Source organism: Desmodus rotundus, chromosome 3, assembly GCF_022682495.2.
Source record: "Desmodus rotundus isolate HL8 chromosome 3, HLdesRot8A.1, whole genome shotgun sequence".
Taxonomy (NCBI): Eukaryota; Metazoa; Chordata; class Mammalia; order Chiroptera; family Phyllostomidae; genus Desmodus; species Desmodus rotundus.
The window spans coordinates 97,733,409-97,749,364 of record NC_071389.1 but is presented as its reverse complement, the minus strand read 5'-3'; the positions used below and the strand labels follow the sequence as shown (position 1 = coordinate 97,749,364).

The following is a 15,956-nucleotide window of genomic DNA, read 5'->3' as shown; positions in this document are numbered from 1 at the left end:
TTTTAAAACAAAAAAATTTTAAATCAAGTACTTTTACTTACCAGTGCAAGATTCCAGTAAGAAACAACATTTTTTATAGATTCCAAAGCAGTCATAGCATCTTCTAAATTTCCATTAACTGCATCCAATATAGCAAATGTTATGTGTGCTTCTTCTTCATATTCACTGATTTCAGATGCCTAAACACATTAATTTTTAGTCAAATTGCCTCAAGGCAGAACATCAAACCCAAACAACTTCCCAAGGATTTTATATGATCTAATAATGATATTAACATCAACACTCTTTTGTGCCATATTTTATTTGTACCAGCTGGTGCATTTAAACAAGACTACCAATAAACAGTCTGGCAATTATTTTAAGCAGTTTATGCCTCCATTTCTTTATTTACATACTGGAAATCCACATTCCCAGTTATTTAACCAAGGACCAGACCCTCCATTACCTGGATGTCTGCACTATGAAAGTGTTTAAACAGAGGGTCAGTAGGTTCAGGAATACTGCTCTTCTTTTTGATCGTCTTCAATAATGGCAAAACCTTCTTCCAATAATGAACACTTCTGCCTAAGTATTCCCGCTGATCATAAAAAGAATTAAGACCACTGCCCTAAAATAGAAAGTCAGAAGCATATAACCTAAGGAACGGAAATGATCAGATCGAAAAATTCACTTATAAGTGGTCTAAACTGGTTAAATTCCAAATCAAAGCAAATCAAAATCTCAAGTCATATGCTCAACTCTCCAAATACTGGAATAACTAACCACCTTAATACCAGCAATCATTCTAGACTCAACTTTTAAACACTTTTAGACAGCCAAAATCTGCCATTCTACATCACAATTTGGTCAAAGGGCTAAACATCTACACTTAATCTTGCCACAGAACAACCTCAAATATTTAGAAAGATCTCTAGTGCCCTTGCTACAAAGCTTTCTGCTACTGAACATAAAAAAATGTCCAGGCTAAATAATAATTATAATGTAATTATTAAGTAATAATAGTAACAGCTAGTATTTACTGTATTTTTTGGACTATAAGACACACTCCCCCCCAAATTTGGGAGGAACATGAGGGGGGTGTGTCTTATAGTCTGAATGTAGCTTACCTGGCTGGCTACAGGATTTCTGATTTAAGGGATGTTATTAAATATTTTACCACATTTTTTGCTTCAAACTTTTTTTTCCTATTTTCCTCCTCTAAAACCTAGGTGCATCTTACGGTCCAAAAAATACAGTAAGTAGCATTTTCCATTCCAGACACCGTTTTACCTGCTTATATATTAACTGTATTAACTATGTGGCAAGGTTAAAAAAAATGCACTTCATCTGCCATAATATGAATAAGCTGCTACTGTTATAGAACTAAATAACTTTTGACAAGAAGTTTATGGCATTTTTTATGAAATAATGTTCTTAAAAATGCTTACACTTTAATAAACTCACCATTTTCTGAAGGTATCTTGCCCAGTGTACAAGTAGTGCAGGTTGAAGGCCATGTTTTTCCTGGCCCCTTAGAGTATTTATGTCATGCTGAACTAGAAGTCGCAATTTTGCTGAGGTTCCAGGGCTAAAAAAGGTTTTATTTAATAAAACTGATTTATAAACACGCATTTCAACATTTGCATGTTTGTTAATCATCACACAATAATTAAATTAAATACCTAGAAAATAAGTTTTTCAATTAAATAGGTTGTTACTTACGAAATCTAGGCAGTAAGTTAAAAGAATATTTTTGTTTCACTACTTACATTGCTCTTCTGTGAATCAGATTACAAACTGAATCCCACCAACATTTTTGTCTCTCTGTACAAAGCTGTTTACACACAGTAAGTGGCAAACATAGAGGCTGATAGAAGTTATGGTGAGAACTACATCTCTCCTTTAGTTGTAAGTGGCTGGTATATATTACTCCAAGCAGAAATACCTGTTTTGTTCAAAGAAAAATAAATTTAAGTTAGAAAAAAATTAAACAAAACTCAAAATATTTAATTTGTTAAAATCTTTGCTTACTTCAAGATCTAAAATACATATTGACTCAGGTGCATTTGTTTCAAGCCTTGAGGTTTCCTGGGGCAAATGATGAAAAAGCTGTTTTAGCCACCTTCGAATTACGGGTAGGGTAGGCAACAAATTCCACTGTAAGCCAAGCCAAGTAAGGTGCTGAAGGCTACCATTATGTGCTCGAATGGCACCTGAAATAAAGGTGAAAAAAACTGGCTTTGAAAACTTTCTTTATGTCATTAGTTCTGCCAAAAACTGACTCACATTAAATGCATCTTAATTTTCTAAATCAGAGCTGGGAAAAATTCTATGACAAGCAAAGTCTCATGTTCTTATTAAAAAGTACAGGTATTCCCACTTTATGTCTAGGAATTTTAGAAACAGTTCATGGAGACAGTTATTTCCAACTCCATGTGAGGGGAAAAAAGAGAGTGACTCACTACAACTCAGTAAGACAAAACCTGATGGGGGCTAAATAAAGAATAGTCACCCATTAAGAAATCTTGGGGGGAGGGGGGAAGAAATCTTGAAAGAATGCATTTTCCTTTCTGTAAAGAGGCATTAAAACAATGAGATACCACTACATCAGTAAAGAGAACTTCTCTTCTAGAATATATTCTAGAAGTACTGAAGAAGTTACAAAAGCTTCGGGAAGCAATAAAGAGGTACACAGTCTTTCTGGTAACATAGCAATTTGCAAATGACTTAAACATGTTCACTGACTTTGTCCCGGTAATTGTTTTTAAGAATCTATTGAAAAACTTGACATGGAGACATTTTATATTCAAATTTTCATCACAGTATTGTTTTTAATAGTGAAAAACTGGAGCAACTTGTATGTCCAACAATAAAAAGCGTCAAGCAAATTATGGCTAATTTAAGAAACAGATTGTACTGCTACTGAAAGTGGTATTTGGAGAGACAGATACGATGGGAGAGAATTTCTGAAAGACAAATCACATGTATAATATAAGCAATTTAGAAGAAAACCATATGCCACTACTAACCCTTACCAGCCTCTTATACCACCACCACTCCTCCCCCTCAAAAAACCTGAAAGGAATACAGGAAAATCTTTTTTGTTGTTGGCATTTTTACTTATTTTTTTAATTTTTATTGTTATTCAATTACAGTTGTACGCCTTTTCTCCCCATCGCTCCACCCCACCCCAGCAGAACCCACCTCCACCCTCCCCCTTGATTTTGTCCATGTGTCCTTTATAGTAGTTCCTGTAATCCCCTCTCCTCACTGTCCCCTCCCCACTCCCCACTGGCTATTGTTGGATTGTTCTTAACTTCAATGCCTCTGGTTAGGAATACAGGAAAATCTTAAGTCATTACTTCTGGGAAGATTATGGGCAATTTATTTCCTTTTCTGCTTTATTTTTCGAATAGAAAAGGATTAAGATGCAAAATGTTTTCTTTAAAAGATACAACTTACCAACATCGTATCTAGCCAAATCATCAGGTTCTGGTGCTTGTACATCAATGTTTCCAATATCATCATTACAAAGGAAAGAGCTACCCTCAGGTGACAGACTAGAAAACAGAGCTTCATACAATGCAGACTGCCCACTTTTATTGGCAAAGGATTCTACAACCTCTTTTAAAAAATCTTGCTTATCACGACTTAGGTTTAGTAGCATGTGCCCTGAAAAACAAATTATTTCCATCATTTAAAATATACAAATTGTTTGTATTCATATCTCTCAATAGTTTTATTCATATACCCTAAAGGGCAAATAAGATTATCTAAGACATAACCATCTAATCCAACCACATCTGGACAATAAAAAGGGTGCTTATGCAAAAAATAAATATAAATTATAGGTTTAAACAGTATCTGTGTCTAAATACTACAGTAAAAGGAAAGAAAAAGAAGAATGTGTAAAAATAGCAAAAAATATTTACATTTTAAATGAAAAAGAGTGGGATTTAAAAATGACCATAGGCCCTGGCTGGTGTAGCTCAATGGATTGAGCACAGGCTGTGAACCAAAGGGTCGCTAGTTCAATTCCCAGTCGGGGCACATGCCTGGGTTGTGGGCCAGGTTTCTCGTGGGGGCCACATGAGAGGCAACCACACATTGGTGTTTCTCTCCCTCTCTTTGTCCCTCCCTTCTCCTCTCTCTAAAAAATAACTTTAAAAAAAATCTTTAAAAATAAAAATAAAAATAAAATAAAATAAAAATGACCATAGGAGAGCAGGGCCAAAGTCAAATTCTCTTATCTGATATACTGATTTCTACTGCTGGCTGGGAAGAATTCTTCTTTAAAAATCTTTTAAAATGTATTTATTTCCAGTCCCCATGCCCAGAGATTATGATTCCACAGGTTTGGGGTGAGTAATCTATTTCAAAAACACTCCTTGGATAAAGTCCTAGTACACACTACAACATGGATGAACCTTTAAAAACTATTCTAACTGAAAGGAGTCAGTCACAAAAGACCATATATTGTATGATTCAATTTCTATAAAATATCCATACAGAATAGAAATGTCCATAAACAGACAGAAAATTAGTGATTACTTAGGGCTAGGAGGTTTGGGGGGAAATGGGGCATGACTGTTAACGGGTATGAGGTTTCATTGTAAGGTGATGAAAATGCTCTTTATTAAACTGACTGTGGTTAAGGTTGTACAACTCTGTGAACATACCAAAAACAACTAAATTACACGGCATGTTAATTATATCCCAATTAAACTGTTTTAAAACAAAAACAAAAAATTCTCCTTGGGGTAATTCTGCTGGTCAGTCGGGTTTGGTTCCACCAGACTATTATTTCTCCAAGAGTTTGCGGAGACAAGCTCAGAAATGCCCAGATCAAAGACATTAAAACACAGTTCATTTTGTAAACTGTGATACCCTGAGAAGGCACCTACCTATCACAGCCCTGCAAAGGTTGAAGAGAGATACAAGAAAAAATATGGAAAAGTCACTTCTTTAAGACCTGAAAGTCTACCTTCCACAAAAAAGTAGACTGTGAGATATTGTAGAAGAGCAATATAAGCTTAGACCAATAGCCTAACAACAGACCAAAGCTTACAGGAACTTTGATTTAATACTATTTCTTCATCTTTATAAAGTTCATTCAATTTATGTCAAAATTGCTTCCTAGCCCTCATGATCATGGCTCAGTTGGTTAGAGCATCTTCCATAAACATCTTCGGTTTGATACCTGGTCAGGGCAGGTGCCTAGGTTGCAGGTTCAGTCCCCAGTCCGGGCATATATGAGAGGCAAATAATTGATGCTTCTCTCACACATCGATGTTTCTCTCCCTCTCTCTCTCCCTCCTTTTCCCTCTCTAAAATCAGTGAGCATGTATACAGGTGAAGGTTAAAAACAAACAAACAAACAAAAAAAACTTCTTCCTAGAGAAAGCATTCAGTTTACTGCCTGATTCACTGGCAACATGATTAACTTGGAAGTTTTTGCCTTAGCAAAACCAGGTAACATGGAGTAGTTAGGATCTATCTCAAATAGGCAAAACTGGGCATAAATCTACAAATTCCAAGAGCCTAACAGAATTTGAGTATAATCTTCCATTTCCCTTACTATGTTGTCAATTCCTTGAGAGAGAGATCTTTATCTCATCTTTGTACCCTCCATAAGTGTCTTATAAGCAATTGATGTTAAATGGTTTATAATTCAGTCATTATTCTTAGTATAAAAACTGCTTTAAAATATTCAGGATGGAGGCTCTAGCAGCTAGATTAAAAAAAAAAGGGTTAAGGAGTTTCTCCATCTGGGAACACACAATATCAAATATTTTTCCCTTTAAAGAATATACCATTTTTTCTAATTCTTTCTGCATCCCTTGCCCTCATCAAATATAGCAAAGCAAAACATATGATTATGACAAATCCCTCCTGGAAAAAACAGAAGATATTATCATAAGATGTATTCTAAGAGAGAAATGTTCCTTTTTTCCAGTTAAACATTACTATTACCTGACTGACTCAGACGATCATAGGCCATCGTTTCCAGCAGATTTTGTCCACTTTCTCCTTTTATTAATTTAATCTTTGGTCTTGGAACCTGGTAATGTTATAATCAAAAATTTTAATATAGTGATACCCTTACTTCTAATAGTTAGATGGTCCTTTTGATTACATTTTGCTTTTTTGATTGTACATGAATTTTCCCAGTACTCTTACCCACAAGTTTTCTAAACATGATGCCAAACTTTGTCTATAACCAATGGTTAAATGAGTTGAGAAACCAACTGCAAAAAAACAGGTACCAAGGAATTTAGATAATCTATAAAAGATGCCTTCAAAGAGCACTTCTGTGAAATTACTTTCTACTAAAAGCACATTCCAATGACATTTGGGGAAATGAAATATTTAGTTAGAGAACTTTTCTACCCTGAAAAAACAGAACCACAGCAGCAGAGATGACAGCCCTATTTTACTCGGCACAGGAACCATACTTGGAAATGCCATACTGAACATTTTCTAAGAGCATGGATAATTTGAGATTACACTGGAATAAGCTGGAATAACAAAGAGAGTGAAAGGACTCCAAGCCATATTCTATAAAAAAGAGCTGAAAGAATGATGAAAAAATAGAATGATGAAAAAAACACACTATGCAGCCTTCAGATTTTAAGAAAATTACCTTGGGAGGAGGGGAATGGTGGAAAGAAGAGGATGAGATTAGTCAAAAAACATGTATAAATGACCCATGGACATGGACAATAGTGTGGGGATTGACTGGGAGTGTGGGAGAGGCAGGTGCTGGGTGGAGGAGGGCAAAGGAGGATAAATGTGACAACTGTAATAGAACAAGAATAACAAAAATTGCTTTGTGAAACAAGGGCTAGATTTTTTTAATAGCATCAAAAGAAAAAACACCAATGGGTATCATCTTAAAAAACATTTTTACTCCATATAAGTAATCACCAAAAACCAAATTATCCAAAAATGCAAAGGGCTAGCTTGAAATGTAGTTAATGTCCATCACTGCGATGACTGGAGGGATCCTACAAGTAACCATGTAAGTATAGCTGGGGTAACTGCTGTTAATTTCTAATGACTTTCTTAATTTGTAGTTGGAGTGTAATTTGGTACACACCTCTGTGATGTCAGAATTTTGGCAATAGCTCTATAAATTATAAATGCATAGATACTTTGATCTTGCAATTTTTTTTTCAGAAGTTTATTCTACCTTTAAATTTTCACATGTGAAATGGCACAGGTTAGTCACTATAGAATTATTTGAAGTAGCATAGCAAAAAAGCAAAAGTAACATAATGTCTTGGTTTTAGGGCCCTGGATTAAACATTCCCCACCTCAAAAAACTACAGTATACCCAAAGAATAGAGTAATATGCAACCATCAAAACAAATGAGGATGCATTAGTCATGCTATGCTTTTTATATTGATATGGGAGCATCATCAAGATATATTTCATAAAGCAAAATGGATGGAATGTACAGAATGTTTTCTATCTATACTTTTTAAGGGGAGTGGGAATATATGTGTTGTGTGTGTGCTTGTCCATGTATAAAAAATTTCTTGAAAACTTTCCACAAATTACTAACATTAGTTCCTTCAGGGAAAAGAAATAAATGACTAACAGAGGTAGAAATTTTCACAGTACTCTCAACCACAAGTTTTCTAAACATGATGCCAAACTTTGTCATCTACAACTGTTGAAGAGCACAAAACTCATAAACCTAGCTTCTTTTACAAAAGTATTCAACAGCTATCATTTGTGACCTGTTATTATAAATTTACTTAGACACACTATCTCAAGTCACAATTTCCTCATCTTAATAAAAGGTTTCAAGACAGATTTTGTGTGATGCCTCACTGAAATGCAGATATGCTTACTAAAACCGTAGCTCTCCTTTAATCAAGAGTCTGAAAACCCTGCCATTAAAGAAATTAGCCTGATATGATTCTGTGAGGACCCCTATGCTAGTCCACCCTTCCCTTATACACTTGTAACTTGATAATTAAGCTCTACAACAAATGCTAATGTAAAATCCAAGTACCTAACAGGCTTCTTTCCATTACATTCAATGGAAACACATGGTAGGTAAAAAAGAGAGAGAATGAGGTAAATATCTATGTACTAAAATAGAGCAATGAAAAACCACTGGGAAAAAGTAAGGTTTTCAACAGTAAATAAAGCCTATCTCCACAGAGGCAAAACAATTTTTAAAAATGGAGGAAGGGAATATTATATGCCTGCATGTGCAGAAAAAATTCTGAATACCCAACAAACTGTTAATAGTGGCTGTCTCCTAGGAAAGGGGACTTGAGTGAATAGGTTAAGAGAGAAATTTAGTTTTTACTATTTAAAAAGGTCAACGATTAAAACAGTTGACTGTGTGTCTTAACTCTACAAAATATATATTAAAAAACTTTAACAGATTTTAGTTTCAATTAAAAATATGAAAACTGTCAACTACTTGAGAATCTATAAAAATATTAACTGTAACAGCCTTTTAGTACTTATATAAATTAGCAAACTTCATTAACTTCATTAACTTTCACTGTAAATATATTCCTTATGAATTTAAATGCTGCTGCAGAGCGAATAGTAGCACTTAACACGGTGGAATGAATATCAATAGTGTTTGTTCAAAGATCTGTATGATATGAACTACAGGGAGAGGCCTCCTTTAATAGTAACTATACAGTGAACACTCCACTTTCCATCAAGCAAAAGATCACTCTTCAAAGCTAACAATTTTTATAAGCTGAGCTCAATGCATTTTTTTTGACATAGTGCTTCTTTCCATTTTGGAATTAATGCAAACTCACTAAGGAAAACCCTAAAACTGAAAAGATGGATTGGGAAATGGAGAACAGCCAGCATCTCATCACCTGAAAACAATGGTTAACAATTTGACATATTTCCTTCATGTCATATTCTATGTACAAGACAAAGTTTTTTCCGAAGATGAATAAATACACTGCTGTATTTTATATATAATATATTCTCATTGTAATATACATATTATATATGTTTTTCATTTAACATGTTAAAATCCTTGAGGTAAACACATTCTTCTATCATAGTTTATATAACCATACCCCAAAATTTACTTAGGATTATTGTCCAAGTTATGCATATCTTTATTCAAGTTTTATCCATATTTGAGACTATTTCCTTATTACTGATTCCCAGAAATGGCACAGTAAAAAGATTAAACTCTTTAAACTGGTCTCCCAATAAATCACAGCAATGTAGATTGCCACCAACAGTACATTAATGCACCTGTTTCACCAGCCTCACCAATGTTTTAAATCTTTGTTATTTTTCACCGAATTAACTATTTCATTTCCATTTTAATTCTATAGGTTCATTCACAGTTTCATTATATACTAGAATGCACTTCCATGTGAAATACAACAGTCTCAGTGAAATGTTAATTGTACCCAAAACTGGAAAAGGCTTACCTGAAATGCTATGAGATAGCACAATGCAGCCAACTCAGAAAGAGCTCGCCATTGCACATCACTATGCTGACCCATCTTCAAAAGCAGAGAACCAGCATGCATGTAGAAGTGTCCTTTTATTTCTAAGAAAATAGCTGAGAGTTCATCATTTTCACCCACACAAGATTTCACAGACTGAAGAACACTATCAAAACTGTAATATTAAAATATTAAACAGGTATTAAATTTGTTGCATTGTAGTAACTCAAAATAAAGTTTATTTCAAGCTTCATCTTCCATATTTAAACTCCTAAATGACCCATATTCTTTTCTATTTTATAAATTATGAATCATCTAGTACTTATTTTTATTCCACATATGCCCTATACTTCAAGCTTAACCTCTAAAATGATGTCTTATTACAAAAGTTAGTTCATGCCCTCCAATCATAGAAAAGACACAAATCTTTTTACTGATTATGGTATGTTTCATAATATACCAGAATAAAACTATGAAACTAATATGTTTTCTAGTTTCTTCTCAATAATATGGTTCCATTATTTAATGCAAAGTTGAAATTTCTCAAGTCAGATATGCTTTATTCAAATTACAAGTAAACAATTGGTAAGATATTTCAGTTGTCAATACCATAATTGCTCTTCTTACCATACAGATAACTAGAGTTAAATAAATTGTATTTCCCACTATTATTTGTAATCTATGTACTAATTAGTGTTTGTAAACCCAAATGGCCCTCAGAATCTTCATTTTGTAAGAAAAGCTAACGCACTTAATAAAAATGTAAAGTATGATGGTAAAGCAGATTTTAATAGGAAATTTGAGCAATAGATATTTCTTCCAGTAAGTCAGTTCCAGAAACCCCTAGAGGTTCTCAAGACCCCTTGGGGGATCCATGAAGTTAAAATTATTTTTGTAGTACTACATTTTTACCCGCATTTTCTCACATGAGCAAAAATTTCTGAGTATACAAGCCATAATAAAGAAAACTTCCTAAATGGTCCCCAAAATAATCTAAAAATGCAAATTAGTGTTTTTGGACACTACCCTTACAGTACCATCTTAGAACGCTAGGTACATCAAGAAAACTACCTATCTCCCTACACCCCAGTGGAAAGAACTTCTTTCTAAATGAAAGATGGGAAACAAGAATTACTTTCCAAATAAATGAATAGTCTAAACCAGGGACTGGCAAACTTTTTCTATAAAAGGCCACAAACTCATTTGGCTTTACAGGCGTACAATCTCTGTCACAACTGTTCAACACCACTGTAGTATCAGTAGTCACAAATAACACATAAACATAAGGCCTGGATGTATTCCAATGAAACTTTATTTACAAAATCAGACAATGATCCATATTTGACCCACAGGCCCTATTCAAACTCTGCTCTAAACTAATATTTTTATACAAATCCAAATGATGTTTATTTTCAATTGTGCTCAAAATCAAAATTTAGGAAAACAGAAAAGTCACACGTTACATTTTTAGTTATCTTGTTTCTAAGCTAAAACACTGTTTTCTGAAATACTAGTCACATCTGACGAAGGAAGTTTATTCTCCGACTTTCTCTCAAGATTACATCATTTTTGGAAATAAAATATGGAATAATAGAACATTAATTTTCAGTCTTGACTATAAAGCATGTCAAAACTAAATATTAACAATAATTTAATTGAGTCTAAATAATTATATAGTTCTCTAAAAATCAAAGTCATACAAAACCAATTATAATATCCCCACACAATTTGATTCCTTCCAAGTGATTTACTGTATTAGCTATTACCCATGGGTACAATATAAAATGATGCAGTTAAGATGTTTAGACCAATGAACTGAATTACTACAAAAAGAAAATCTGTAATTTACAATGAAGTACTCTCCTGAAGTCCACATACCTTTCCAATAATTCTCTGCTTTCTTGCATGTCTCTAGTGGAGAGTGTAAGATGCATAAGGTTAGCATAGGCCAGAAGTAAGTCTTTATTGGTTGCTTGCCAGTTACTTTTATCAGACTCCAAACACTGTAAAGATTCCAGATATTCCTATTTTTCAGAAAGAATAATAAGTTAATAGACTTGTCAAGTGTTACAAAATGTATCAGTTTATGCCTACAAACTCCTTTGACCTTTCCTATATTTGTAAAATCCTTTTTTTATATCAGCCTCTAAAAACACCAAGTATACATATGTCAAATGTATCCCTCAAATTATAAATTGTAATCAACCTAATAAAAATTTCATTTCAGAGTTGCTGTACATAAATAAAAGAAACTTAAGTCTTGGGGGTAGTGCCTAAATATAAAGGGGTATATGGTAATTATTTATAGAGAAGTATAGAGATGCAACAGTTTTTACCTACCTTAAGGGTCTGTACAACACACGAATTCCATTCTAAACTTGAACGCAAAGCTATGTTTCTCTCTGCCTCATGGCAGTGAGCCACAGCGTCCTTCAATCTTTCATTTGAACGATACAGCTCTACTAGTCGAATGTTCACATAGACATCATCAGGTCTTGCATAAAGTTCTGACTGAATCAAGTCAAAAAGTTTATTCCATCCATCTTCACCTTTACAGTCTAAAAGCTGTTCCTGTTTTTTTAAAAAATCATTAATTTAGAAAAATGCCTGTAGAATTTTAAACACATTATGGTTCCTATGAGTACCAACCATTCCATCATAGTAAATTACCACCATAGAAATACTGTCCTACATGCTGCATTAGCCCGTTCAGAGAGTTGAAGCTAAACCTCAAGAAATTTATGTGGAAACATCTAAGATTAGATAGTAGCAGTGGTTGCCCATACCACCTCAGAGACTGTAAGGACTACTACCCCACATCCTTGTATACCCAAGTCACCACCACAAGCCTAGACTTCCCATTAATACTCACACCACAGGGTCCTTATCCTTAAACTGCTGTGGCTCTCCCTAAATCTGACACAATCACTTACCCACTACACTCTTATATTGGAGCTCCCACTATCTTCTCAGTGTCTTCACCCTCAGGTCTTACTGAATGGAGTATAACTTGAGATAGCCCCCATCACTTCTCTGCCATGGTAAATTTTTCTTTGCTAATCTACATAAAAGTAGAGGAGTGGGGTTTGTGACCTACTCACTCCTAATGTCATTTTCAAATACTATCTTCCCACACCTGTTTATAACCCTGCTCTCCAAAGGACATGCTATCCAGATACTCTATCCCTTCCTCCTCATTAGCAACTGGAATAGAACATTCCTCCTTCATCCTTAACTGTCACTGCTATTATCAACTGAAAAAGTACAAAGTATGTAATTCCCTGGCTACTCAGTTCCTTAATTACCTCATCTCCATTGGCACTGTTCTACAACTCCAGCCTCAGCCATCCATTTGACATTGACAAAGGTCTTCAAAAGATGTGTTTTGTCATGCCACTCAGACCACCAAACCTCTCTTACTCTTGCACCTCACTGGGGGCTCACATACTCTCAATGCCACATATATTTATTTGCATCTACTACATGAACAGCTCCATTCAATACACTGACATCACCAAGTTTTAATTTTATTTTTTTAAGATTTTATTTATTTTTAGAGAAAATGGAAGGGAGGGAGAAAGAGAAGAAGAGAAACATTGATGTAAGAGAGAAATATCAATCGGTTGCCTCTCACACACATCTCGACTGGGGACAAGACGTGCAACCCAGGCATGAGCCTTGAATGCGAATCAAACCAGCGACCTTTCACTTTGTGGAGTGATGCCCAACAAACTGAGCCAAACGGGTCAGGGCCCAAGTTTTAATTTTCCATAAAGCACACACACACGCTCCTTTTCTGTTAAGCTATAATCCCTAATACCCACAATTACTATGTGCTTCTTACACATCCCCTCAATTAATTCCATCTATGATTCCTTAGAAGAACCCTACCATCTGTTTTCTCTGTATCTATACAATAACAGCTGTACAATTAAGGGTATGGCACTTGGAAATTTGGGAAATCACAAACAAGCTAAAAGATTTATTCATAATCTCAAACTTCTAAAATGGTAATGCCTAGAACAAAAATACTACTTTACCTCTAAAAGACTTACTTTCTTCATTATCTGAAAATGTCACTTCAAACTCCTCCTCTTTCCTCAAATTTCCTACTTTCCTTCAACCCTCTTTCAACTTATGATCACAATTTATCTTTCACTGAGAAAACTAAGTCTATCATATATAAATTCCACTCTGCCATATCTACTTATACTTACCTTCTCCCTGCTCCCTTCGCCTAGCAAAGACCAAGCTCTCCAATTAAAACTTGTTTTCATTGCCCTCTCTCCTTTCCCATGGTTCTACTTTTTCTGGATCATTCCTATAAACTTAAACTTGACCTTTCTATACTTGCAAAAAGCCCTAGGCTTTGATTGTATGTTTAAAAATAAGTAAGTAAAAGATCAACACCATCATGAATGCTTTTCAAAAATTCTACTTGCATACTCAAGATCTCGTATCAATAATATTATCATTCATTAAATAAATGACAAAGACTACATCCCTTAAGCATTAAATTTTAAAAAACAGAATTACTTTGCTACACAGTTACATACAAGAAAGTTTTAGCTTTAAACAACATCTTTAAAGAGTTATAAAAGGAAATCAGAATGCTTCAGAAGCACCTCTCTAACTTTGTTACAATGCCAGAAAAATAACCCTTTTACGATTATACTGGGTTAGCCAAAAAGTCCATATGGTTTTTTTCCATAAAATAAAAGACACATTTTATTTTCACCAATGTTATTGATTTGGGTATTTTGAATATGTTAGCTATCTCCCAGGTGGTAGAATGTTGATTACTCGCAATTAATGTCTTGATTTGATCACTATCAACTTCAACTGGTCTACCCGACCATGGAGCATCATCCAGCAAGAAATCTCCAGCACGAAACTTCACAAATCACTTTTGACACATTCAATCAGTCACAGCACCTTCTCCATACACTGCAGAAATCTTTTTTTATTTATATTTCAGTTGCATTTTTACCTTTCTTGAAATAATAAAGCATAATATACCAAACATGTTGCTTATGTTCTTCCATCTTCAGTATTAAAATGGCTATACAAAAACTCATCAATTTGATAAGTATTTTTTTAAATGCACACTGATATGACGGCTATAACAATACCATCTAACAAAACTGTTTCAAATGAAGGTAAAGACAACTAAGTGCTACCAGAGCTAACTTACAGAAAAAAAAAAAAAAGAACTTTTTGGCCAACCCTATTTATGTTCCCTAATGTCACTGTCACCAAATGCACTGAATTGTCATGGCCAATTAGAGTGTTATGTTTGAGGTATAACACAAAGATAGTAAGGTAGAGAAATCTATATACTTAGATCTAACATTTTAGATGAGTATTTAAAACCCAGCTGCTTCTCAACAAAAAAACTTAATGTTACTAATATTTATTTATACAGATTTAAAAAATAATTAGATTTTAAATCTGTGCACAATTGTTCATAACAGATTTGTAATAGCCAAAAACAGGAAACAACCAAAATATCCCTCAAAAGTAAATAAACTGCAGAACACATCCCATACATACCACATAATACTACTTAGCAATAAAAGAAACTATTGGTACACACAACTTAGGTGGATCTCAAGGGCATTATGCTGAATAAGAAAAAGCCAACCTCATGTGAGGCTGAAATTACAAAATTATAAATATGGAGAACAGCCCCGGTCCAGTGGCTTGGTTGGTTGGAGTGTTGTCCCGTGCATCAAAAGGTTGTGGGTTTGATTCCCGGTCAGGGCAGATACCTAGGTTGCAGGTTCAATCCCCAGTCAGGGCACATGCAGTAGGCAACCAATTAATTGATGTTTCTCTGTCTCTCTAAAATCAATAAACACATTCTTGGGCAAGGATTTTTTAAAAAAGATGGAGAACAAATCAGGACTGCCAGAGATTAAGGATGATAGGAAGGAGGGAGTGCGTGGGTATTACTATCAAAGGTGGTAGCGTAAGTGAGATCTTTGTGGTGATAGAATAGGTTTGTATCTTGACTACAGCTGTCCTGGTTCGGATATTATACTATTGTTACACACGATATAACCACTGGGGAAAGTTGGATGAAGTATACACAGGACCTCTCTGTACAATCTTTGCAACTTCCTATGAAAAATCTATAATTACCTCAAAATAAAAAGTTTAAAAAATTCTCAGAAACCTGTATAATGGAGGCAGAAATTTGTTAAAAACAATATACATTTAAAATTCCATTTACTGCCCTGGCTGGTGTGGCTCAGTGGATTGAGCTCTGACCTGTGAACCAAAGGGTCGCCAGTTTGATTCCCAGTCAGGGCACATGCCTGGGTTGCAGGCCAGGTTCCCAGTTGGGGGTGCATGAGACGCAACCACACATTGTTTCTCTCCCCTTCTTTCTCCCTCCCTTCCTCTCTCTAAAAATAAATAAATAAAATCTTTAAAAAACTAAATAATAAATAAATAAAAATTTCATTTACCTAGCACATTAGGAAAGACAGTGTCCAAAAGAGTTACTTAGTAATAAA

General features: G+C 34.6%; 1 protein-coding gene across 3 annotated transcripts in view; it reads right to left on the bottom strand.

Moving 5' to 3' along the window:
• Positions 1–15,956, bottom strand: part of LOC112297574 (E3 SUMO-protein ligase RanBP2) — a 103,116-nt gene that overhangs the window by 40,139 nt on the left and 47,021 nt on the right. For all 3 annotated transcript variants that reach the window (XM_053920550.1, XM_024552359.3, XM_053920549.2), the window contains exons 5-14: positions 11,776–12,006; positions 11,314–11,459; positions 9,418–9,610; positions 5,953–6,040; positions 3,442–3,651; positions 2,011–2,192; positions 1,749–1,924; positions 1,444–1,567; positions 446–607; positions 42–179 (exon numbers count right to left, since the gene is read on the bottom strand). In XM_053920550.1, coding sequence (XP_053776525.1) covers positions 42–179; positions 446–607; positions 1,444–1,567; positions 1,749–1,924; positions 2,011–2,192; positions 3,442–3,651; positions 5,953–6,040; positions 9,418–9,610; positions 11,314–11,459; positions 11,776–12,006 — 1,650 coding nt within the window. The remainder of the gene's footprint in view (positions 1–41; positions 180–445; positions 608–1,443; positions 1,568–1,748; positions 1,925–2,010; positions 2,193–3,441; positions 3,652–5,952; positions 6,041–9,417; positions 9,611–11,313; positions 11,460–11,775; positions 12,007–15,956) is intronic.